Source organism: Corvus cornix, chromosome 8, assembly GCF_000738735.6.
Source record: "Corvus cornix cornix isolate S_Up_H32 chromosome 8, ASM73873v5, whole genome shotgun sequence".
Classification (NCBI taxonomy): Eukaryota; Metazoa; Chordata; class Aves; order Passeriformes; family Corvidae; genus Corvus; species Corvus cornix.
In genome coordinates, this window is record NC_046338.1 from 768,918 (window position 1) to 794,406 (window position 25,489).

A 25,489-nucleotide genomic window follows, 5' to 3' on the forward strand; every position below is an offset into this window, starting at 1 on the left:
GGGAAGGGGGAATCAGAGGTGGTTTGGAAGGAGCTGCCAGGAGAGCGCTGTGGATGGGCATGGCCATGGCACCCTGGGAACACACAGGGAAGAGGGGACAATGTCCCAGTGCTGTCACAAGCCAGCCCACAAGCCACGGCATGGGTCATTCATCCAAATTAAGAATATTTATTTTAATAAGGATTGACTGGAACACTCCAACATTGATTGTTATCCTGACGTGTCCCTCGGATACTGGGAAAGGTTCTCCCCCAGAGGGTGCTGGGCACTGCCCAGGCTCCCCAGGGAATGGGCACGGCCTCGAGGCTGCCAGAGCTCCAGGAGCATTTGGACAGCGCTGCCAGGGATGCCCAGGGTGGGATTTGGGGTGTCTGGGCAGGGCAGGATCAGTGATCCCTGTGAGTCCCTTCCAGCTCAGGACATTCCATGGCTGGGTGATTCTGTGGTATCTGGAGCACTCTCTGTTCCCATCAGGATTTCACTGGGACCATCAGAAGGAAAACCAGCCCCAACCTCGTGTGTTTTCCCATCTGTGGTGAGGGTTTGCGTGATGATTTTTCGTGATCCATCAGCAGCTGGGGCGTTCCGGGTTTGCTTTCCTGGGGAAGCTGCGCAGGGAGTCACCAGAGAGCTTCCTGTGAGGGGCTGGGCAGGGCTGGCTGGGGGGATTTGGGGTGAGACAGGGGCAGACACAGAATCACAGAATGGGTTGGGTGGGAAGGGACACTAAATCCCACCCAGTGCCAGCCCTGCCATGGCAGGGACACCTCCCACTGTCCCAGGCTGCTCCCAGCCCCAATGTCCAGCCTGGCCTTGGGCACTGCCAGGGATCCAGGGGCAGCCCCAGCTGCTCTGGGCACCCTGTGCCAGGGCCTGCCCAGTGTCGCACCCTGCCCATCTCCCATCCATCCCACTGTCCCCATCTCCCGTCCATCCCACTCTCCCCATCTCCCGTCCATCCCACTGTCCCCATCTCCCGTCCATCCCACTCTCCCCATCTCCCGTCCATCCCACTGTCCCCATCTCCCGTCCATCCCACTCTCCCCATCTCCCGTCCATCCCACTCTCCCCATCTCCCGTCCATCCCACCCTGCCCATCTCCCGTCCATCCCACTCTCCCCATCTCCCGTCCATCCCACCCTGCCCATCTCCCGTCCATCCCACTCTCCCCATCTCCCATCCATCCCACTCTCCCCATCTCCCGTCCATCCCACTCTCCCCATCTCCCGTCCCGTTCCCTTTCCCGGGTCTCTCTCCCGCCCCCGCCTCCCCCTCACGGCCCCTCACTCCGCCAGGGGGCGCTCGCGCCCCCGTCCCTCCTCCTGTAGCCGCGGCTGAGGCGTCCGCGGCGCTGCCTGAGCGGAAATGCGTGCCGGCGGGGCAGGGCGCAGGCGCGCGGCGGGCAGCCCGCGCGGCGCAGGGCCGGGGTCCTGCGTGTGGCGGCGGCGCTCGGCCCGGCCCGGCTCGGCCCGAGATGGCGACCAAGAACTTCCGCGTGAGCGACGGGGACTGGATCTGCCCCGACAAGAAGTGAGGGGCACGGCCGGGAGCGGGGCCGGGGCACGCAACGGGAGCGGGGCAGGGACAGAACTTACCGGGAACGGGAACGGGAGCGAGTCAGGGAACGGGAGCCGGAACGGGAGCGGGACCGACCGAGCGGGAATGGGAACGGGACAGGGGCAGGGACACCGCGGGCCCGGCACGGCCTCAGGGAGCTGGCTTTTGGCTTGGGACAAAGTCGGGTTGAAGGCGGAGCGCCGGAGCCCCGCGCTGGGCGGTTTCCAGCCCTGGTTAATCCCGTCCCTCGTGCTCTGCTCCGTGCCCAGGTGTGGGAACGTGAACTTCGCCAGGAGGACGAGCTGTAACAGATGTGGCAGAGGTGAGTGGCCGCCAGCACAGACCTTTTCCCCGCGTCTCTTTCTGCCCCGTAAAACTGTACTAAAAATTCCTATTGAGCCCGAGGCTGTTCGAGAAGTCCGCCTATTATTGTTTAGAAAAACCCTAAATACTTCTCATAAATCGCGAGGCTGCTGTATCAGGAGCTCTTGTGTCTCGTCCCTGCAGAGAAGACAACGGAGGCCAAGATGATGAAGGCGGGGGGGACGGAGATCGGGAAGACGCTGGCGGAGAAGAGCCGGGGGCTGTTCAGCGCCAACGACTGGCAGTGCAAAACGTAGGCTCCAAACACACACCTCCTGCTTTTCTCTGGGAATTCGCTGTGTGGCTGGCACAGGAGGGCTCAGGGCCACAGCCCTGGGGTGTGCTCTGGGGTCAGCCCTCGTTTGCTGCACAGCACTTAATTAACAGAGCAGCAGGAAGGTTGAAATGGCAGCAGGGCCCAAGAAAAAGGCCAAGTTTGTCTTTGGTAAGCTGAGACACTTCCCAGGTTTGGAGGGAATGTGGCCATGGTACTACTACCCACATGGAGCTGGGAGGTTCTGCCTTCCCTGGGAGGGTGGGCAGGCCCTGGCACAGGGTGCCCAGAGCAGCTGGGGCTGCCCCTGGATCCCTGGCAGTGCCCCAGGCCAGGCTGGACATTGGGGCTGGGAGCAGCCTGGGACAGTGGGAGGTGTCCCTGCCATGGCAGGGGCTGGAACAGGATGAGCTTAAAGGTCCCTCCTAACCCAAACCATTCTGGAATTCCATGGAATGCCATGAATATTTAATGAGCAGAAGAGCACACAGACACATGTGTGCTTCTCCAGGCTATCAGCTGAGAAAATTTAGAAATTGGAAAATGACAGCTGGAATCAAATGCTGTGGTTATTTGAAGGTGCCTTCTGGGTACTGTGAGAGAGAAATGGAAGCAGGTGACTGTCACTGTGCAGTGGGGTGTGACCATGGAGTGAGTCTGGGGAAGGGCTGGAGCCCCAGGAGAGGCTGAGGGAGCTGGGAAGGGGCTCAGGCTGGAGCAAAGGAGGCTCAGGGGGGACCTTGTGGCTCTGCACAAGTCCCTGACAGGAGGGGGCAGCCGGGGGGGTCGGGCTCTGCTGGCAGGGAACAGGGACAGGAGGAGAGGGAACGGCCTCAGGCTGGTTCAGGGTGGATATTGGGGAAATTCCTTCTGGAAAGGCTGTCCAGCCCTGGCACAGCTGCCCAGGGCAAGGGTGAGTGCCCATCCCTGGGGGGATTTCAAAGCCCTGTGGAGGTGGCACCTGGGGACATGGAGCAGTGGTGGCCTTGGCAGTGCTGGGAATGGTTGGACTTGATGGTCTGAGGGCTTTTCCAACCCAGACCATCCTGTGATTCCATGAGCATTATTCCCATGGCAGCATTTTTGTTTGCTGCTCTGAAGTGTGGATGCCACACTCAGACACAATGAGGAACATGAACCCTTTCTGTGTGGCTGTGCTCCTGTCCCTGCTCCTGCCAGCCTGCCCATTGATTGACTTCTTGCCCTGGATTTGTCCAGTCCTGTCACCTTCCAGAGGGCTGTCTCATCACCCTTTTATCCCCAGACTGAAGGTTAATGTTTCCCATGTCTCTGCTCTTTCTGCCCCCTTTCTGCAGCTGTGGCAACGTGAACTGGGCACGGAGGTCGGAGTGTAACATGTGCAACACCCCCAAGTACGCCAAGCTGGAGGAGAGGACAGGTGAGATGGGGCTGCTTCAGCTGCTGGCACTGCTGTCAGGAAGGGCTTTGGGAACCAGAGTGGACACGCTGTGTGTTCCCAGCAGAACTGGCACAGCTCATACAAGCGGCGGGGTCTTGGCCTCAGTGAGTTTTGGTGCTGTGGGAAAAGGTGGCTCCATGTGGGAAATCGGGGAACATTCAGCCTAAGCTGCCCCTGTGTCGGATTTTCATGTCAGGACTTTTGGAAGCAATGTTTTATTAATCTCCAGAGGCCTCCTGTGGGGTGTCTGTGTGCAGAAGGCTGTGGAGATAAGGCTGTTATCTACTCAGGAGGGCTGGGGCTCAGTTCTCCTGCGTGAACATGAGCCCAGAGGTAACTGGAGCAGGATCTCCTTACAGCTCCTGCACTCTTCCCTTTGCACCTGGGATCAGGCAGGGAGTTTACTGCAGGAGTGGAACACAAAGGCACAGGAAAAAAGAAGCCTGGAGAAGAGCACAGAGCTTATTATTTGAAAGGAAACAGTATTTCAATATTGAATATTGTGAAAATAGTAAAGAATATTACAGAATATAATTGTATTTCATATAATTGTTATAAGTGCAAGTAATATGTTCATATATTTATTACTTAAATAATTTATTGAAGTGTTTAATAATGAAGTTGATAAATACTTTTAGTGAAAGTGTCCCTGCCCATGGCAGGGGGTGGAACAGGGTGAGCTTTGAGGTCCCTCCCAACCCAGACCAGTCTGTGGCTGTCCAATATTTAGTATTTCATTAATTATTTGAGTCCTGCTGGCCTGCAGAGGGCATTTACAGCCACGTGCACATTGCACACTCCTGCAGTGAGTTACCAAGTCAGCTGGATTGGAAATGAGCCCTTGAAGTTCTCCGCTGCTGTTGTGAGAAGGAGCAGGAGGATTCTGGAGGCGGGAACTGGCAGCTGTACAGCTCAGTGCAGCCACATCTATACACAGATCTGTGTGTGTATACACATCTGTGTGTACACCCCACCTCGTGTTGCCTCCCTGCTTTCCCTCCTGGCTGCTCTGAGCTGGGAGTTCGGGGTTTGAGGGTGGTGCCCTCCATCCCAGCCCCTGGAGGCATCCCTGTGTGCACCCACCCCAGGGCAGCCTTGGGAGCCCCTTGGGAAGCTGCTTCTTGGCACAGCTGTAATCCTGAAACACTTCTTACTCTTCTTCCCTTCCTTTAAACATTCCTGCTGCTGTGCTGTCGGTGGGTCCTAATCCGTTTTTTTAATTGGATTTCTGAGGAGCCGCATTTAATCAACGTGTGTGGGAGCAATTCATGTTCCTCTTGGGATCCTGTTACGTCCTTATGGCACATTTATGGTTCTGTGAGGGTTTCCAGAGCCCCTGTAGAAGTTTATGTGCTCAAAGCAGCCGAGTTTGGTGCAGCTCAAGGGATTGTGTTGTTTTGCCCCTTTTTCAAGGCTACGGAGGAGGATTCAATGAACGGGAGAACGTGGAATACATAGAGCGGGAAGAGTCTGACGGGGAGTATGATGAGGTAAGGGAGGGGCAGGGATTACTCTGGAGAGACTCTTGTTGTGTTTTATAAGGGTATCCCATAAAATTGAAATAAGAAACGCTCAGATTCCCATTCATCTTCTCTGTGGAGTCTCACTGTCCCCAAGAGACAATTGGAGTCTCATTGTCCCCAAGACAAGTATCTCTTTGAAAGTGTGTTTGTTGCTAATCGATGTTCCATGATGCTCCCCTTTCCCTTGGAGCAAGATCTTATTTTAAATTGATGGATCATTTCTTTTCTCATAGAAGTGTTATCAAAAAGTGCAGTTGGTGATTGTTTTTGATTAAATCCTGTTCTAATCCTGGCACAAAATTCCTCAGTTTGGGCGCAAAAAGAAAAAGTACCGCGGGAAGCCGGTGGGTCCCGCCTCTATCCTGAAGGAAGTGGAAGATAAGGAATCTGAGGGGGAGGATGAGGAGGATGAGGATGAAGATCTCTCCAAGTATAAGTTGGATGAGGTAGGATGGTTTGTTGTTTTGAACCAGTTTTTAATCGTGATGTCAGCGCTGCTCAGGAGCAGGGGAAGGGCTGCTCTGTGTTTTCACTGGGGACAACGGTGCCCACAGCTGCTGCAAGAAATGTGCACAAGCTCTGCTTTGTTCTAAATACCTGCACTCAGAAATGCACAGCTTCTTAAATTGTAGATTGGAAGCCTGTCTGAGATCAGAGCCCAAAACTCCCCAGATCTTTATTTGGAACGTGCATGTGTGGTTACCACGTATAGCGAGTGCTCTTGAGTTTTCTTCTTAGGCTTTTAAAACCACATCAGATCTACTTTTTATAAAATTAAAAAAGTACTCAGAGGGGGGTTTTCATCTTTTCTGAACTACATAAGCATCACTTATTGGATTTTCCACATCTTTGGACAGCAGCCCTGCAGAGACATGTGCAGATGGTTGTGTTTTACACAGCAGTCACTAAACTTTGCATATCTGTCTCTGCAGAGTTGGGCTTTGGTTAGAGATTCTAAGGGTGAACATTCATTTAAAGTGGTAAAAATGTGTCTGTGTGCTTATAAATAACAGGTGGTGGGGGTTGCAGGGTTTTTATTACTTTGGTTTGAAACACCAATTTTCAGTCCCTCTTTACTCCTTAAAATTGTGGGGTCTCATTAAATTTTTAAAGGTTGGAAAAGAGCAGGAGATAAACGCTAGAATAAGTCAAAACTGAAGGGAAGCTAAAAGCATTGCCTGAGCTTGCTGTGTTGTGCCTGTCGCAGGATGAGGATGAAGATGATGCTGACCTGTCCAAGTACAACCTGGATGCCAGTGAGGAGGAGGACACCAACAAGAAGAAGAAGCCGCCGAGGCGCAGCCGCTCCAAGTCCCGCTCCTCCCACTCGCGCTCGTCCTCGCGCTCATCCTCTCACTCGAGCTCAAGGTCTAGGTCCAGGTAAACGGGTACAGGTCCAGGGTAACGCCAGGCAAAATGTCAGTATCTGACTTCCTTATTTACTTTGTCTTGACTGCCTTACAGTTGTAGTGTACTGATGTGAATAACTCTCCATTTACAGAGGTGGTGATGCTCTGCCTGAACCGCGGGGCCGCAGCAGGGAGGCTCCGTGGGGCTTGGGGCTTGTTTTAGTGATTTTAGTTGATGTTTGATGAAATCCTTTGAATAAATTGAATAATGTAACTTGTTTTCAGGTTTTCAGGCTTGCTGGCCATGCGTGGTTCAGTTGTTGAACAGAGGGGGGCACTGCTGGAGCGGGAGGAGGAGGCAGACGAGGCAGTGACGGTGCAGCCCAGGCAGATTCAGGGGAAGGACACAATGGGAATATCCTGGGAATAAAGACAAGAAACTTGAACTTGGGTTAATGGCAAGTGACAAAGCTTTAAATGCAGTGGCAGTGTTGTCAGAACATTCCCATCAATGTCAGAACCTCCCCACCCCTGGTAGTGCCCAAGGCCGGGTTGGACGGGGCTTGGAAGAACCCGGGATGGTGGAAGGTCCCTGCCCATGGAACAGTGAAGATGAGCTTTAAGGTCCCTCCCAACCCAAAGCAGTCTGGAATTCTCTAATAGCAAGGTTTATGTGGGACCACACATAAGCTGGGCAGACTTAAGCTTTCTCACTACTGTTTAAATTCAGTAATAAATGAACAATTCAGTCAATGCTTTGAAATTGGGTGATGTCATTAATATTGGAGCTTTTGAGCTTCCTTACAGCTCATGCAAGCAGGATCCTGATTTATCAGAAGAAGCTCCCAGGGTCATTTATTAAATTCTTATAGATAAAGTTCAAGTTTCTTCTAATCTTCCCAGCTCCATCATTGCCCCTCTGTGCTCTCAGAACTTCCCTGCCCAAATTCTGCAGCCCCTCGTGGTAACCAGGGGTCAGCCCCAGTCTCTGACTTGGCTCCTCCCCATCACTGTTGGATCTTGCTCCTGCTGCCTCTTCTGTTCCTCAGCCTCCCCTCCTTCCCACCCCTCAGAGCAGTTTGAGTGCAGTGCTTGGCTGGGAGGCTCCAAGGACACTCCACAACCTCCCCTGCCCATAACTTTGGTCATTAACTCACAAACATTAACAGTGAAGTAGAAAGTAACTTGTCCTAACTGAGATTTCAACTTCCTCTTGAACTTTTTGTTTCTAGCTACAGATAATTGGAAATATCAGTTGCCATAGTTTTTGTGGGTTGTAAAAAGGTTTAAATATGTTTCCTAGCTAGGGAATGTTCACACTGCTGTGTCCTGCCCAGTAAAATGAGAAGGTCATGGGAACAGTATAAACTGAGAGGCTGACAGCAAGTAAAAGGTGTTTTTCCTGAAAATATTATTAGAATTTGTTTGCAATGCTTTTGTTTCCAGTGGTTGCTGGAGCCTGCTGCCATTGTTAAATTTCTCTTGTGGCTTGTGCTTTACAGAAAATCCATCAGTGAAAAACTGGGAAATAATTTTGGCCAGTTACAAGTGGTGCTGGATATGGCTGTGTTTTAGCCCCAAATGAACCACTTCATTTTTAATGCAGGGGAAAATCTTTATGAAAATTTGAAGCTAATTACAAAGTGCTTGTGAAAACTGGCGGGGGGAAAATTGAGCTGGCCAGTCCCAATGCTCTCATGTGCTCTGCCTTTCAAGGAAACTGATGGGTTTCCAGTTAGGGCACAAATTAAGGCATTGATTTCATGAAATAATGAATAGATAGGAAGTTCTTTTTGCCAGGTAACTGCAATCCTGTTTAATTGTTGTTCTTTATTTTAGGAACCATAATCTAAAGCTGACTTTATAATGTTTTTAATGCAAGATCTTGCTGTGTAAAATGTCTGGTTTCAAATGTGCTGTGGTGATGCTGGGGGACAGGAGGGGACTGGCATTTTAGGGACTCAGACTGTGTTGCTGCCTCGTGTCTGCTGCTCTCAGGAGCAGTAACTCTGCTAAATGAAAGTCAGACACTGGAAAAAGATCTCCCATGTTGTTGCAGGTCCCATTCCAGGAGTTCTTCCAGTTCCAGATCGAGATCCCGCTCCAGCTCCAGGGAACAGTCGCGATCTCGCGGGTCCAAATCCAGGTGAATGAGGTACCACCCTGTCCCTGCACAGACAGAGGGGCAGAGGCTCCAGCTGCTTTGATCCCACCGTAAAGCTGTGCTGCTCAGACAAACATTAACTGCTTTTTATCTTGGAAGTCAGAGTTGCTGGGTCTCTGCACCAGGTGTTGCCACCACAGATGTGTTCATTGAGGAGCAGAGGTTTTGGTGCAAGAGGTTAAGTCTGGCCTAAGCCGGACGAGCGGACGCCACCGAGCTGCAGTGGAGGAAGAAGGATTTGAGTGCATGGTGCCCTGCTGCAGGCATTTGGGTGCTTTTCCTGTTTCCACTTGGGCTGCTCGAGCTGCAGGAACATTAGGAATGCCACTGTACTTCTGCTTTTGTGTTCAGTGATAACTCTGCCCCTTCCATGAGACGGTGCAGCCGTTCCTGTATAAACCTGGGGGATCGATAGGGAAATGTTGGTAGCAAACGCTGGGAGAGGCTGAGAGCAGTCAGAGTGATTTGTGTGGAGCATCGCTGAGCTGGGCAGGGCACAGCAGCAAAAGCACATTTGAGGTGTCCTTGCACAGGCATTCCACTGGCAGAACGTTCCCTCTGTGATGGAATGAAGAGCTGTCCCTTCTCCACACATGCAGAGAATCCCCAGCTCTAAATGAGGAAGCTTGGGTTGGGAAGAACGATCACAAATGGTGCCACCACCCTTTGGGGGCAGGGGCATGCTGTGGATTATCCTGTGGAGTTCAGCATGGGATGGAATCCATGCTTTTGGGAAGAGGAGGGGTGTCCCTGGGCCCCAGCAGAGAGGCAGTGTATTCCAAGAGATGTTTTTAAATATTCTGACTCTATTCTAAGAGGCTTTTTGCAGTATTTTGGTTGAGGAAGGTTTTACTCTCTCCACAAATTTAGTTTGAGATCTATAAATACAACAGCTGGATTTGTTACTGTTGGGTCAGATGAACATCAGTGTGAAATGACTTAAGATAAAGTGAACCATGGTAAATCAGCTTTAGATCTCTGGTTTCCAAGTTATTCTGATGTGTGAATTTAACTGCTGAGGAAGGTCCTTACAGAGGGAACTTGCCAGCAGTCTCCCAGTGCTTTTCTGCCAAAATGGCTCATTTTGGTGAATGCTGGGAAGAGCTTTCCAAACCATTGCTGGTCCAATTATCAGGAAACACTACTTAGCAAAATTCCTTAGGAAAGCTGCCTTGGCAGTAGCAGTGTTCTTGGCAGAGTAAGTATGGAAGCCCCTCGTGTTCATTTTCCACACCCCTGGAGTAAACAGAGTAGTGAATGTTGATTGAAACTGTCTCTGCTTGTTCTGTCTTTGTGCCTTCTCCATGATCCCAGAATTAAATGTGATTTATTTCTCAATCAATAAAGATCCAGCTCCAGGTCCTACAGGGGGTCTTCCACCCCAAGGAAAAGATCTTACTCCAGCTCTCGCTCCTCATCTTCCCCCGAGAGAGGCAAGAAGCGGAGCCGCTCTAGATCCTCTTCCTCTGGTGATCGCAAAAAAAGGCGCTCGAGATCACGGTCACCCGAAAGGTTTGGGTTTATGTAGAATAAGAATGGCTGTATTGAAATGTGTGATGGTTTACTGTAGTTATCCAAGGACTGAGATTCACTGGGAAACAATTGAATCTGAGCAGTTGTTCTCATAGTAAAAGTAGTTTCCTCACTTGCCCTACTCTTACTTCCTGTTAACCCCTCTGTAATTGGTTTTTTTTTAATATTCCCCCCCCCTCCAGTGAAATTCCTCCTGGTAGGAGCATGCTCCGTAGAAAGACCTGGCTCACCCTTCTTTCAGTGTGTGACAGTGTTAATGCGTTCATTATTGGATTATTTTCATAAGTAAATATGGCATTGAAATAGAAATTGTATTCTACTCTCAGTATTAAGCTTAGATCTTTAGTATTAAATTAGTGGCCTAAAGTTACTTGTATATTCTTGTAAGGCCCCCATGAGATATACTTGGCTTCCAGCTATGGTAGGATGCTGCTCAAAGTGGATGCCAGGATGAATCTGAGCTCATTTCTGTGCATGCTTTCTCCATTTGTATCTTGCAGACGCCGCAGATCTTCCTCCGGATCCTCCCATTCTGGTTCCCGTACAAGTTCTAAAAAGAAATAATGTATAAAAGCTCACATTTACAAAAACCCACCAAAATTCCAGTCAGTGCATGAGACATTTTTAAGAAGTTGGTGTCTTACTTGGTCAGAAGTGCTCAATCTGCTAGTAGAGGTGCATGTCTGTCCTGGCTTTCTGGCAAACTGCAGCTTTGTTCATCCATCACCCAAACACGCAGTAGCATTTTAAGCCATAAACTCCCCGGCACAGGGGGAAGTTCTGTGGTGTTGGGGGGGGGTTACTATTTTTTGAGATCAGTTCCTCCATTCCTGGCTCCCTCAGCTGGAGGAGCAGGTTGGGAATGTCCCGGCACAGCTCTTTGTGTGAGCAGGAAGCCGAGAGTTTTCCAGAGCAGGACGGAGCTCCCGTGGGACCACAGCAGGGGCAGGGCTGTGCTCACCTGGTGCCAGCAGTGAGGCCTGGGGCTGAGCAGGTTTCGTTTTGCCCTGTAGCAGTACCAGTGCAGATGGACACGCCTCTCTAGCAGCTCAAACCCCCCAGTCCATCATGATTCCACTGAGGGAATTAGCCTTCATTCCTGGCAAGTGAGGACGTTTGCAGCCAGCACAGTGCTGTGGCTGTGCTGGTTTCCAGACTCTGGGATCCCTCCTTACAAATGGATCATTTGGGATCTGCTCTTGAGCTGGAGGAGCATGGAACTGGCTCCTTGGAATCAAGGGAAGCTTCTGCAGGCCGCCTGTAAAATTTCCTTTGGGGCTGACTAAAATTTTCAAGGTATCTTAATTTTATTTTTCTTTAAAAATGAGAATGAATAAACTGTGTAGAAAGTTCTGGCATCTTCAACGTGTTCTTCATCGATCATTCTTTTTCCCTTCAACATAATTTATGGCTTAAAATGCTTTATGGAATCCTTTTGAGTATAAAACTTGGTCTCTCTTGAGCTCCGTTTGGTTAAGAAAGGTTTAAGTTTCTTCAGTGCCATCACAAGGTAAGTATGGTAAGGAAAATTCTTCTTTTTAAGCAAGCGAAGAGCAATATACCTTCATTTATTTCAGTAATAAAACTGCCAGATTTGCTGCTTGTTTCGATAAACTGCACAGAAACAAATGGAGCAAAATTGAAAAACTCCACTCTGCTTTTTTTTCTCTGTTTTTTTCTTCTTCTCTTTTTTTGAGCCACGTCTTACGGACTGGTCTAGAATCGAAATGTTTTTGGTGTAGAGGTATTTTGAGAAATCTCTTTGCAGAAAAAATGCAGTTTCTTTAATGCTTTCTTTTCTCTTTAATTTCCATGCTAAATGTGTGTAGGTTGCACAAGAGCAGGTTAGTCTGTAACTGTGCCTCTGACTTCAACGTCCAACTAAACTGTAAAACCAGATCAAGTAGACGCTCTGTTGTTAGCCTTGGGTTTTCTTGTGCTTTGTATTCCAATTGTTGCTGTACTTAACAGATGAGAGGTTTTGAAGTTAGCAACTGATAGGCCACAGGCAGAGGAGGAGGATGGTTCATTTGGCTTAGAGAACGTGTAAGGCAAAATGATGCTGTAGACAAGTGTAAATAAAACCTGTGAGTCAACTGTGCTCGAGTGCTTTGTCTTGGGGACACTCAGACTTCCCTGTCACCCGCACTGACCCTGATCCCGTGTGTGAGTTCACCTGGCCCATGGATCCCACGGGTTCACACTGTTGCAGTTCTTTAAGTACTGAAAATACTTTAATTTCAACAGCAAATGAGCGTTAACAAAACTTCAAGCTGTTTTCACAGAATCGAGGAATATCTTGGGCTGGAAGGGACCCACAGGGATCATTGAGTCCAACTCCTGGCCCTGCCCAGACCCCCCAACGCCCCCCGGGCATCCCTGGCAGCGCTGTCCAAACGCTCCTGGAGCTCTGGCAGCCTCGGGGCCGTGCCCATTCCCTGGGGAGCCTGGGCAGTGCCCAGCACCCTCTGGGGGAAGAACCTTTCCTGATGTCCACCCTGCCCCTCCCCAGCCCAGCCTGAGGCCGTTCCCTCTCCTCCTGTCCCTGTTCCCTGCGAGCAGAGCCCGACCCCCCCGGCTGCCCCCTCCTGTCAGGGACTTGTGCAGAGCCACAAGGTCCCCCCTGAGCCTCCTTTGCTCCAGCCTGAGCCCCTTTCCAGCTCCCTCAGGAATTCTCCAGCCCCTTCCCAGCTCCCTCAGCCGCTGCGGGGGCTCCGTTCCCTCCCCAGCCCGGTTCCCCTCCCGGCCCCGCTCCGTGCCCTCAGGCTCTGCCCGCTCTCGCTCCCGTCCCGCCTCTCCCGGCCCCGGGGCGGGCCCTGCCCATCCCTCACATAAAGCGGCCGCGCGGGGCTGCCGGCTCGGAGCCGGCTCAGCTCTCGTTCGGTGCCCGCTCCATGCGGGATCTCCCGGCTCCGGGATGAGCCCCTGGCAGCAGCGCCCGCCCAACGCCAGCGCGGCCGGCGGGATGGGCCCGCGGGGGAACGGCACGGGCCGGGCGCCCGAGCGCGGCAGCGCCGTGTCCGTGGCCATCCCGCTGACCATGATGCTGACGGGCGTCGTGGGCAATGCCCTGGCCATGCTGCTCGTGTCCCGCAGCTACCGCGCCAAGGGCAGCCGCAGGAAGCGCTCGTTCCTGCTGTGCATCGGCTCCCTGGCGCTCACCGACATGCTGGGCCAGCTGCTCACCAGCCCCATCGTCATCTCCGTGTACCTGTCGGGCCGGCCCTGGGCGGCCATGGACCCCTCGGGGCGCCTCTGCGACTTCTTCGGCTTCAGCATGACGGTGTTCGGGCTGTGCCCGCTGCTGATCGCCAGCGCCATGGCCGTGGAGCGGGCGCTGGCCATCCGCGCCCCGCACTGGTACGCGAGCCACATGAGCCCGCGGGCCACCGAGCGCGGCCTGGCCGCCATCTGGGCCGCCGGCGTGGCCTTCGCGCTGCTGCCGCTGGCCGGGCTGGGCCGCTACGCGCTGCAGTGGCCCGGCACCTGGTGCTTCATCAGCACGGCCGGCGGCAGCGCCTTCGCCGCCGCCTTCGCCGCGCTGGGGCTGCTGTCCCTCGTGGTCACCGGCGCCTGCAACCTGGCCACCATCGAGGCGCTCGTGTCCCGCTGCCGCGCCAAGGCCAGCGCGGCGCACCCCAGCTCGCAGTGGGGCCGGATCACCATGGAGACGCTGATCCAGCTGCTGGGCATCATGTGTGTGCTGTCGGCCTGCTGGTCACCGCTGCTGGTAGGTCCCGTGGCACCACCTGGGGCGACCCCCGTTCTCCTCCCTCCTCCTGTGGGGCAGAGCCAGCGGGGCCCGGGCAGGGGGAGGCTCCGGAGATCCCTGTTCCTTGGGGACATCCATGAACGGCCCCTCGGGAGGGCAGCAGGGACAGGGACAGAGCCGGGGGTGGGAAGTTGTGGGAGAGGAGCTGGGAGAGGTCCCGGAGGAGAGCCGAGAGCAGCCTGCTCGGGAAAATCAGGTGCGGGAACCGGAGTCAAAAGGAGGAGAACAAAGGCCTTGTGCAGAGGAGGAAAGCGGGACGTGAGGAGTGGCTCTGGGAGCAGGACACTGCGGCCAGATGGGGTTTAGGGGGTTTTATTTGCTCGCACCTTGTAGCAGAACGTCTTTCAGTGTCTTGTGAGAAAACGCACAACCCGTGACTCTGCGAGCGCCTTGTGGCTGGTATTTTGATAAATCTCTTTACAAAATAATCTCTTATCCCTCGCTGTGTCTGATTTACAGCAGCCTTCTGGGCTTGCCCAGTCTGGTTTTTAAGGATCTTTGCATTTCTTTCCACTATTTTGTTACTCCTTCCTTAAGAACCCCTCCTCATGATGCAGGAGTGGGGGAGGCAGAATCCACATCTCACACCCAGGGGTCTGGAATCCTGTCCCAAAAGGCTGGGTTATTCTATCAAGGAGCAGTAGGATTTTTGGAAAATTTGTGTTTGGGATCTCTGAGCAGGATGGGCTGAAGCTATGCTATGTGAAAGGTTCTTTCTGGTTGGAGAAGGATTTATTTTTCTTCTTGTCCTTGAGCTCTTGTGAATGGGGCTGACAAAGTTAACGACTGGTGGGGGTGAGCTAAAGAGAACGCTTTGGTTTAGTAATGTTGCCCTTGTAAATGAATTAAAACTCCATCAAATCCTCCATCCCAAAATCAGTCAGAAGGTGTGAGTGACTTACTGGAGGTCATCAGCAGTGGCAGTGGTCATCACAAGGGCACACTGAGGGGTTAAGAGAAGCTGGGAGCAGGGAGGAAGGGGTGAGCAGAGGCAGCAGCCTGCCCCTGTGTCCATGTGCAGCCCTGCACATGCTGGCTGTGCTGGGGTCGGCCCTGCCCATGTTACATCCCTGGAGAGCCGCTGGGCCTTCTGGAGCTGCTGCCCTCCCTGCAGCGTTTCCCTCTCAGCCATGCCTTTGGGACAGGCTCTGCCCTCCGAGGCCCTGGGATCCATCCTGCTCCTGGGCCAGCCCGGGGACACGGCACTGTGAGCCCTGAGGTAACCAGCCTTGCACATGAGAGCAGATCCCTGAGATGAGGGAAGTGTTTCCTCCGCCCTCATAACCAGGGCTCTCAGATAAATCAGTGAGGAAGCAGAGATTCCTCTTGGTGGTTTGGTGCCCTGGGCATTTCTGTGGTTTCAGAGGCAGAAGTGAACCCACAAGCACGAGGGAATTCATCAGCAGTTCCCTTCCCTCGGCAGCAGCAACACTTGGAAGTGTGGATCTTGTTCTGTGGAGTTCTCAAAATCCAGCTCATGGCTGCAGGAGTATTTTTGTACCTACACCTCCATTTTCATACCTACACCTCCATTGTCATACTTAGCCCCCAGCTTGTTCCGTACAACTCTGAAGTGCAGGTTCGGAATTAGAGACCAGGTTTTTGGAGAAGTGACCACAGAGAATGCAAATGCCTTTTCAGTGAAAGCCAGCTCATAGGGATCATTTAACCTGTAGCTGCAGCACTTGGCAGCTGTAAGAAAAGGAGTTGAAATAGAACTCCGGGGCTTTACAGAAGAGGTTTTTTTTGTTTCTGGTTTTTTTTTAAAGACATCTGAGTTTTGTAACTGAGAACTAATGCATCCTGACAGCTGCTGCTGTGAGGTAAACAACGCCCTCGCCACACACGGTATTTTTAGAGCTGATCTGTTGATGTAAACGACAAGATCAAATGTGATTTAGCAGCAGAGGGAAAGCTCTGACATCGTGGCTGTGCTCTGGAGGGCTCCATGGAGTGTCCTGCATGTCTGGCTCTGGGCTGGCTTGGGAAGGAGGGAGGGGAGCAGACAGTGCAGGAATTGCCTCCTTTTTCCATGGACACAGGAGCTTGTTGAATTCTGCATGGAGCATCGGGGGGAACCCCCCACTCCAGTATGATGCTGCTTTATCTTAAGTGGTTTCCAGTTCACACTGATCTTCTGTTTGTTTTGGAGCATGTACTGACAGGACACAGGGAATGATTCCCACTGCCAGAGGGCAGGGATGGATGGGATTTTGGGCAGGAATTGTTCCCTGGGAGGGTGGGCAGGCCCTGGCACAGGGTGCCCAGAGCAGCTGGGGCTGCCCCTGGATCCCTGGCAGTGCCCAAGGCCAGGCTGGACATTGGGGCTGGGAGCAGCCTGGGGCAGTGGGAGGTGTCCCTGCCCGTGGCAGGGGTGGCACTGGATGGGCTTTAAGCTCCATCCCAACCCAGCCAGTCTGGGATTCCGGGACAACCCCTGAGCTGGATGGCAGCAGACAAATGACTCCGAGGTGAAATGGGGGAAGCTGCTCCATGGTTGCACAGAAACACTGCTGCAGCACAAACTGGAGTTCTCAGTTCTCAGTAACTCTTGCAGTTCCAGGCAACAAAATGATTCATTCCCAGAGTTGTTTCAAAGTTATTTAAAGCCAAAATGCTCAGGAATTCTGCTGCTTTTCCTGTTAAAATACTTCTGCTCCTTATCCCTCCTGGCAGACAGAAATTAAAGATGTATAAAACCACATTCATGATAACAGTAAAGTTTTAGCTGCTCTTGTTGAATAAATCCAATCAGCAGCTATATTTCTATATGCATTTTGAGCCAAATTTTTAATGGCATAAATTACGTTGACTTTATTCCACCTGATGTTGTCCCTCTGCCTTGTGCAGCCTTTAATCCATTTAGAAGACCAATACAGGCCACGATAAACAACCTCTAATGATATCAAACAAATAAAATTTCCAGTAAAGCACTTGTTGGCCCAACAAATATTGCAATAAAGGGATATTACGTAATAAACCCAGCAATAAGCAGCAGTTGTGTGCTTGGGAGACGTATTTTATTAGCCTGGTGGTTTTGAAGCTCCATCTGAAAAAGAGATGGCAGAGTCTGCAGGACCAGGGGCCTTGCAGAGTTCCCAGAGGAGGAGCTGGCCTGGGAGACAGCGGTGTGAGTCCTGGGAGTGCTGGGTGTGACGTGGGCACACAGCAGGTTTCCATCAGGCTCTTCCCACACGGGAATGCTGCAGGAGTGGGATGGGGCAGGAGCTGGGTGCTGCAGGCAGTGCTGGGACAGGGACAGGGACAGGGACAGTGTGTGAAGAGCCGGGGAAGTGGTCAGGTTGTGGCTGTGTGGGTCTGGTGCCCAAGTGGCTCCTGATGTGCTCTGGGTCTGTATCCATGTTTTCACAAAGCTCTGTATCCCTGTTTTCACAAGGCTCTATCCATGGCCACTTATGTCAATGAAATGTCGTGGGTGGAATCCTCAACTGCTTCTGTTTAAAGAAACACAAACAGTTCTGTGCTGTCCACGCTGCCCTGCCCTCCAAACTCAGCCAAGGCTTTCCAAGGTCAACACATGGTTATTGATCTGGCACCCAGAATATCCCTTTGAATGGAAAAATCCTCTGCTCCCAGTCCCTGTGGCTCCCACTGTCCCAGCCTGTGGGGACAGCAGCAGCCAGATGTGACCTTTGTGGGGACACAGCTCTGAGGAGGCTTCCTGAGGAATGGCAGGTTGGCCTGGTTCTTTCCAGAGGCTGGAGCCAAGGGGCTGGCCAGGGCTGGGAGTGATTCCCGGCAGGTCTGCTCCCTCGGGCTCTTCCCAGCAGGTTTGGGACTGGCTGCCAGTTTATCCAGTGGCTGGAAGTGCTGAGCTGTGCCAGGACAGAGCTGGAGGTGCCTCAGGGCCATGCTGGGTGTGCATCCATGTGTGTGGCGCTGGAAGCACACACAGCACAGTGGGCACAGCCCCAATCCCACGGGGATTCCAGGCAGCACACTCGGACAGCTGGGGACTCCAAGTCATGCCCAGGAAAGACCTGAGAGCGAAAAAAAGACCTGTCCAGGAAATGGAGATGTTCAGGAGCCCTCTCACAGAATCCCAGACTGGTTTGGGTTGGGAGGGACCTTAAAGCTCATCCAGTTCCATGGGCAGGGACACCTTCCACTGTCCCAGGCTGCTCCAAGCCCCATCCAGCCTGGCCTGGGACACTGCCAGGGATGCAGGGGCAGCCACGGCCTCTGTGGACAGTGGTGGCACAGCTGTGGTGACAGCCAGCAGTCCCTGACCCCGTGTCCCTTTCCCTGCTCCCTCCCCAGATCACCATGCTGAGGATGATCTCCGAGCACACGGCCGAGCCCTGCCGGGGCGGCTCCGGCGAATCCCAGCGCTGGGAGCTGCGCAGGGAATGCAACCTGTCGCTGACCGCCGTGCGCCTGGCCTCCCTCAACCAGATCCTGGACCCCTGGGTGTACCTGCTGCTCCGCAAGATCCTGCTGCGCAAGTTCTGCCAGGCAGCCAGCGCCGTGTCCAAGTGCTCCAACGCCGAGTGCAGGGACAGGTCCATCACCCTGGCCGAGGAGATCCAGCGGACGGCGGCCTGAGGGCACCTTCCCACAGCACCGGGAATGCTGCTGCCAGCGGGCGCCTGGAAACCTTCCTGGGGATCACCGGTGCCGCTGCTGCACTCAGAGTGCCACATTCTCCTGCAGGGTGCCAAAAGTGCTGGGATGCAGCAGGACAGGACACTCCGTGGTCAGCGGTGGCTGAGCTGCAGAACGGGGTGAGGACACTCCATGGGCACTGCAGAACGGGGTGAGGACACTCCATGGGCACTGCAGAACGGGGTGAGGACGTTCCATGGGCACTGCAGAACGGGGTGAGGACACTCCATGGGCACTGCAGAACGGGGTGAGGACGTTCCATGGGCACTGCAGAACGGGGTGAGGACACTCCATGGGCACTGCAGAACGGGGTGAGGACACTCCATGGGCACTGCAGAACCGGATGAGGACGTTCCCGGTCGTTGCCACTTGTGGCTGAGCTGCAGAACAGGAGGTTATTTTGGGCCTGAGCATGAGGGGGCTTCTCTTGCTTTAAGGTGGAAAAAATGGTTTTCCTGACAGCCAGCAGATTCTACGGATGGAATTGCTGCAGGGACTCACTCCTGACTATGTTTAATACTAACATTATCTCCTTCAGAGAGTCCTTCCTCCTCCTTTTTCTGGAGGGGCAAGGGGAGAAAGGGGAAAAACCACGGGAATAAGGAAAACAAAATTAGATTTGATTGGATTTCAGTGTCTTAAAACTGAGCAGGGGCTGTGGCAGGGATGGAACATCCACCTCTTCCAGGAGCAGAAGGCAGCACGAGTCTCCTGACTCATGGATGTGTCCTGATAAACACTCATCCGTGTGGCAGCTGAAGGGAGCTCGAGGCGGATGCAGCACTGGGCCAAGGGGAGAAATGCTGGATTTTTTCCCTGGCAGCCTGTGGAATCCCCAGGCAGGCTGGAATTGCTGTTTGCACTGCACCCCACAGAGCTGCTGGGGGCACATGGAGAGGGGAGAAACAGCCTGGAAAAGACACTCCTGCTCTTCCTGCTGGGGATCAATGGCAAAGGCTTCCAGAGCCAAATCCACTGCTCCCACAGGAGCTGTTTTCCTGGGAAGTGCCCATGTCCAGGAGTAACACGAGCAGCAAATGCTTTGTGAGGAATGGGGATGGCACTCGGGACCTCTTCGTTCCTACAGAGGGGCCAGAGCAGCATCCCAAAGAGTTCAGTTCATCTTCCCCCAAAAACACAAATGTGGCAGCTTTGGGAATGTTTAATTTAATTCCAGCAGACTGGAAGCAGTGCGTGGAAGTGTGTGAGTCAGGTCTTTTCCCAAAGAAACTTCCATGTTTTATTACAAACTCAGTTTCAATCCATTTGTGCCACATCTGAGGCTTATTTTTTAAAAGCTGTGTTTTTACTCGTTTTCTTCACCGTTTTGGAGCTGACAGCCTCTCATCTCCTGATTCGTGGCCTTTGGGTGAAATTAAATGCAAATACAATAAAATACAGCTGATATTCCATGTACCAGGGACTGTGGAATTCAGGGCCCTTACAGGCAAATGAATTCCTGCATCTGTGAGGAATTTCTTGCACAAAACCTTTATTTCTACTCTCTTTAATTTGTTCATAAAAGTAACTCCTCAGCAAAGAATGTGTGCCTTCACTTTCGTCCTGCATTGTCTGATTCTTGTCCACATAAATCTGATTTCTGAATCCAGCCTAAGAGCCAAGGTTTAGCTTTAATTGAAGGGCCAGCCTAAATTTCATGGGATAAATGCCTTTTTCAGCTGGAGTTGATGGACCCTGCTCCGTGCTGAGCTTCTCCTGGGTGTAGCAACTACAGGTACGTCAGTGCTTCAGTTCCTGGCCGGTGCTTTGAGGGAAAAATGGGCTCTTTCTGCTTAAAAAAGTGCCTTGCAGGAGTCAGACTCTGGCTTTTTGGAATTATTTGGGACTGGAAAAAGCCTGTTGTGTGCAGAGGATCCCTTTTGTTCCCTGTGTGTACTTTTCCTTTGGGAAAGAACTCAACAGAGCCGCTCACTTGTGAAATATGTCGGGATGACCTCAGCTGCCTGGATCAGCCCTGGCCAGCACATTCCTGAGCACAGCGCTCCCAGATCGTCTGGGACCACGGCTGGGATGGAGAGGAGTTCTGTGAGGAAGAGGGAATCCATCCCTGCTTATCCACTCCTTTACAGGAAGAGGAGGGTGCAGCATCGATCCCGTGTGGAAAACCGGGAATGTGACATTGGGAAGGGCCCTCCAGCCATTTCAGGGCAGCTTATTCTCAATATCGGGGTGGTTTCACTCAGTTCACATAAAATGCTGCCTTTTGTGGTGAATATTCACAATGTTTGGGATGGGCAGTTCTGTCCCTCTGGTGTGGTAAAATGGAGAAGCTACTTCATCAAAATGGGGAGGAATGGGAGCTTTCTGTTTGTTTACAGGAGAGGAGGAGTGGGAGCTCTGCTCTCCAGCCATGGCTCTGTGATGGGATGCACTTTCTAAACCTGATCCGAGGAGCTCAGGTGTAGCTGGAAGCTTTCATTCCCATTTCCATGGGATGGGAAGGGGTGCTTGTGTTGTGTTGCTTTAACGATGCCTTTTCAGCCTGGTCTTTCTGTGTTGTCCCTCTGCCCAGGGGGTTTTGGGAGCTGTAGGGCACGGAAAATCCACCTGGAGATCTGCCCGAAAACCACTGGCGTGTGTCCCAACCCCGAGTGTGTTGTACCAGGGAGAATAAAAACTCGGAGTAACCCTGGTGTTCGCTGGGTTTCTGCAGGAGCTGCTCCTGCTGCCGGGGTGGGGCCGGAGCAGATTTTATCTGCCCGGTGAGCCAGGAGTGCCCGTGGGAGCTGCTCTGCTGGGGCTTCAGCTGTGCCCTGGGGAGCACAGCCCTGCACCCCAATATCCCAAACCAGCTCGGGTGTGCCCTGGGGAGCACAGCCCTGCACCCCAATATCCCAAACCAGCTCGGGTGTGCCCTGGGGAGCACAGCCCTGCACCCCAATATCCCAAACCAGCTCGGGTGTGCCCTGGGGAGCACAGCCCTGCACCCCAATCCCAAATCAGCTCAGGCTCTGCAGTGTCCCAGCACAGGTGAACCATCTGCAGCCCGTCCCACCAAGGCTGTTGCTACTTTTTTATCCCATTATTCCCATTATTTTACTGGTTTTTTGCATTTTGGAATTTTACCAGGAACTTTTTGAGCTCCTAAAGCAGATTTACACAGGGGAGCAGTGACTCCCCTCGTGCTGGAAGCAGCACTGGGATGGGCAACCCCACCCCAGCTCAGCAGAACTGGGAAATCCCTGATGGCCACTGGGTCTGAACTGACACAGGAGTTCTGGACAGGCAAACCCAAGAATCACTGAGGTTGGAAAAGCCCTCCCAGACCACCGAGTCCACCCTGTGCTCAATCCCCACCTTGTCCCCAGCCCCCCTGAGTGCCATGTCCAGGCCTTCCTTGGACACCTCTAGGGGTGGGGACTCCAGGAAATCCCAAATAAAATTTCCCAGGCGGTGGCAGAAACACCTCGGAGCCAGCCCCCACTGAACAGCTGGGTTTGAGTTTCCCTTTGTCAGTTTGATCTCAGTTTAAAAAAAACAAACAAAAGGCAACACAGCAGCCAGGTTTTAAAACAAGCAGAAGGCAGGAGAGCTGTGAAGGCAGTGAAAGGGAGCTGGGGCCACAAAAGGCAAATCTCTCTGATCTTCAGCAGCAGCAGCAGGAAGAGCCAGAGCTGATAGGTTTGGTTGCCCGGAGACAGCAGAAGGCTCCCCAAAACTGTGCTGTCAGGACAAACAGCTCCCTCAACACGCACCAGTCTCTGCCCGGGGTTACAGGAGCCTCGGTGGGATCCCACAGAATCCCAGACTGGTTTGCATTGGGAGGGAGCTTAAATCCCACCCAGTGCCACCCCCTGCCACGGGCAGGGACACCTCCCACTGTCCCAGGCTGCTCCCAGCCCCAATGTCCAGCCTGGCCTTGGGCACTGCCAGGGATCCAGGGGCAGCCCCAGCTGCTCTGGGCACCCTGTGCCAGGGCCTGCCCACCCTCCCAGGGAACAATTCCTTCCCAATATCCCATCCAGCCCTGTGTTACAAAAGTGTTTTTTCCAGGCTCACAACCTCCTCCAGCTCCTTCATGGAGTTTTCACTCTGCTCCAGTCACTTCCCTGGCTGCTGAGGTCCAGCACATTTCCCAGAACTGCTGGCAAGGGCTGTAGGACCGGACAGGCTGAGCCCTGCAGCTCCCCAGGGCTTTGTGGGGCCGGAGTCACCCAGCAGCTCCTGCACTTAATGCTCCGGAGGTCCCTGCGGGGCACCATTAACGGGCAGCTCTTCCCTGCAGAACGGGCTTACAAATTAACCCTGCTGCTGCTGCTGCCTGCCTGCTTCATGGCTCGGGCTGGCCCCGGGCGGGAGGAAGCGTGGGCAGCGCCTGGGCAGCGGCCTGGGCAGCGCCTGGGCAGCGCCTGGGCAGCGCCTGGGCAGCGCCTGGGCAGCGCCTGGGCTGTGCTGGGCTGTGCTGGGCAGCGCCTGGGCAGTGCTGGGCTGTGCTGGGCAGTGCTGGGCAGGTGCTGGGCTGTGCTGGCAGCGCCTGGGCTGTGCTGGGCTGTGCTGGGCAGTGCTGGGCAGTGCTGGGCTGTGCTGGGCAGCGCCTGGGCTGTGCTGGGCTGTGCTGGGCAGTGCCTGGCTGTGCTGGGCTGTGCTGGGCAGAGCCTGGGCTGTGCTGGGCTGTGCTGGGCTGGGCTGTGCTGGCTGTGCTGGGCTGTGCTGGGCAGCGCCTGGGCTGTGCTGGGCTGTGCTGGGCAGCGCTGGGCTGTGCTGGGCAGCGTCCGTGCTGCCCCTGCTGCTTGCAGCTCCATCCCAGCCCTGCACCCCAAGGACTTGCCACGCTCGCCGTGGGCAGCTCTGCCCTTCCCAGCCCCGCTGCCATGCCCAGGGAGCCCTGGGTGTCACCCTGCTCCCTGCTGCACACGCTGGCTGTCCTTAGCCAGCACCCCACCCTCCCTTTGCCTCCATGTGTCTGTCATTCCTGGGAAGCACAGGAGGAGTTTTCCATCCGGCTGCTGCTGGAGCTTTGGGAAGGGCCCTCGGGGTTATCCCAACACGGTGAAGGGAACGGGCCCGAGCACTGGGAAGGCTCCGGGGGCTCTGCCTGTTGTGCTCCTGCCTTTCCCCAGCATTCCCTGTGAAAACAGGGAGCAGCAGGAATGCCCTGTGCGGCTCTCAGCAGCGCTCTGCGCTGGCCAATGCAGCTCCCCTGGCTCCAGCCCTGCCGGCTGCCCCAGCCCGCAGCAGTCCCCGGCCGGCTCCTCCAGCTCTGCCTTCCCTCGGAGCATTTCGGATTTTTCAGAGATGAAGTCCCAAGGAGAATTAATCCTGAGCTCAGCCAGGCTTGTCAGCAAGACAGAGCAGCCCCAGCACTGACGGGGGTGCAGGAGCTGAGCCCCCCCTGCACTCCACAGCACAACATGAAAGAGATGCTCTGAATATGAAATATGTCAAATATGCCCAAATGCATTCTGTAAAAGACAATGTATTTATGTTTGGGGCTGCTTTGTTTGAAGAATCCATCGTGGCCAGGGATAGAAGGCCCAGTTATTTTGACTTTCTGTAAACACAGTGCTTGGACAGACCTTGCCCCCCCTCCCTGCACAGGCTGTTTGCTCCGAGGAGCCACAGTTCTTCCATGCATCCATCAGGACAAATAAATGCAGCACTCTAACGGCTCTCGGGCTGGCACATGAAAGGAAGTGTTCATCCCGACTTGGAGTGGCTTTCCAGCGGGAGGATGTCCTTCCAGCAGTCCGTGGTTTACATGACAGTTTGGAGTCAGGCGGATTTTGCCTGATGTGTTTGTAGTTCCCTGAACGTGAGCAGGCCTCAAGGAACAGAGACAGAAACAGGCCTGGAAACCCTCTGCCCACATTTGGGCACGGCTTTGTCCTGTCCCGACCTCAGGGGGAGGTCAGAGCTGGCAGTGCCACCGGAGAGCTGTGCCCAGCCCCACCCCCGGGGAGCTGCCCAGCAGAGCAGGATCCAGGGCTCAGTCCCGTGCAACGCCCCAGCCCAGAGAGGGCTCACTGGAGCCAGGGGTTTGGGCTGGAAGTGCCCTCACAGAGCCCAAGCACCCCAGGGCATCACTCCGGGCTGGGGATGCTCCAAACCCGCCTGGATCCCAGCCTCCCTCCACCCCTTCCCCAGCACCGGCACCAGGGCCCTCTGTTCCTGGGACTGGGAGGGATCTGCATCCTGTAAACGCCACAACTTTAAACATTTGGACCCAAAAGAGTGGTCTGGGGACAAGGTGGGGATCGGCCAAAGCTTGGGCTCAGTGGTCCTGGAGGTCTTTTCCCACCTGGATAATTCTGTGATTCCATGGATCTTTGAAACATTAAATCTTTTACGGCACACAGCTGTCCCAAGGGCAGGGCAAGGCCGGCTCTCTGCAGCACATCTCCTTTGGCTGGATAAAACCCAGCAGGGCGCAGCAGCTCAGACCAGACCCAGCCCCTGCTGCCCAGCTCCACCTCCAGGGACCTTTACACTGTGAAGGGCAAGAATTCACTGTCCCTATGTCCCCTGCCGCTGGTGACAAGCGAGGATGTGCTCAGTGCCCGCAGCAGGACGTGGGGGTGGCAGTGGTGCCAGGGCTGCCCAGCCCGAGGATGGGAGGGACAGGTTCCCTCCAGGAACAGCCGGGTGCCACCTTTGCAGGGCTCCTGCTGGAGGTGGCTCTGTCCCACCCCTCTGGTGGGGACATCCCCCCCAAAAGTGTGACCACGGCATGTCCCACTCCGTGTCCAGGGCACAGAGGCGTCCCCAGGACAGCCTGACAGCAACCTCCAAAAACAACCAAGAGTCAAACCCAGTTAATACCACAGTTAAAATTAGCGGTTTTTTCTCTAAGTTTATAATGGGGAAAAATCCCAGAGCATAAAAATCCACCCAAACCTGAATTTCTTCAGGTAGGCTTAACTCACACATATCCTTCACAGTGGATGAAT

General features: G+C 53.8%; 2 protein-coding genes across 2 annotated transcripts; both read left to right on the forward strand.

Annotated features, from left to right (window-relative positions):
* The first annotated feature begins 1,399 nt into the window (after positions 1 to 1,399).
* ZRANB2 (zinc finger RANBP2-type containing 2) lies at positions 1,400 to 12,284 on the forward strand. The gene is made up of 10 exons (XM_039556016.1): positions 1,400 to 1,530; positions 1,827 to 1,879; positions 2,065 to 2,173; positions 3,511 to 3,593; positions 5,028 to 5,104; positions 5,446 to 5,583; positions 6,345 to 6,517; positions 8,546 to 8,632; positions 9,998 to 10,162; positions 10,684 to 12,284. Exons 1-10 carry the CDS (start codon positions 1,475 to 1,477, stop codon positions 10,745 to 10,747), a joined length of 1,005 nt encoding a protein of 334 aa, XP_039411950.1. The 5' UTR covers positions 1,400 to 1,474; the 3' UTR covers positions 10,748 to 12,284.
* Positions 12,285 to 13,037: 753 nt separating this feature from the next.
* PTGER3 (prostaglandin E receptor 3) lies at positions 13,038 to 21,229 on the forward strand. Its single transcript, XM_039556512.1, has 2 exons — positions 13,038 to 13,913; positions 18,237 to 21,229. The coding sequence occupies exons 1-2, from the start codon at positions 13,101 to 13,103 to the stop codon at positions 18,519 to 18,521; spliced, it is 1,098 nt and encodes a 365-aa protein (XP_039412446.1). The 5' UTR covers positions 13,038 to 13,100; the 3' UTR covers positions 18,522 to 21,229.
* Positions 21,230 to 25,489: the final 4,260 nt, after the last annotated feature.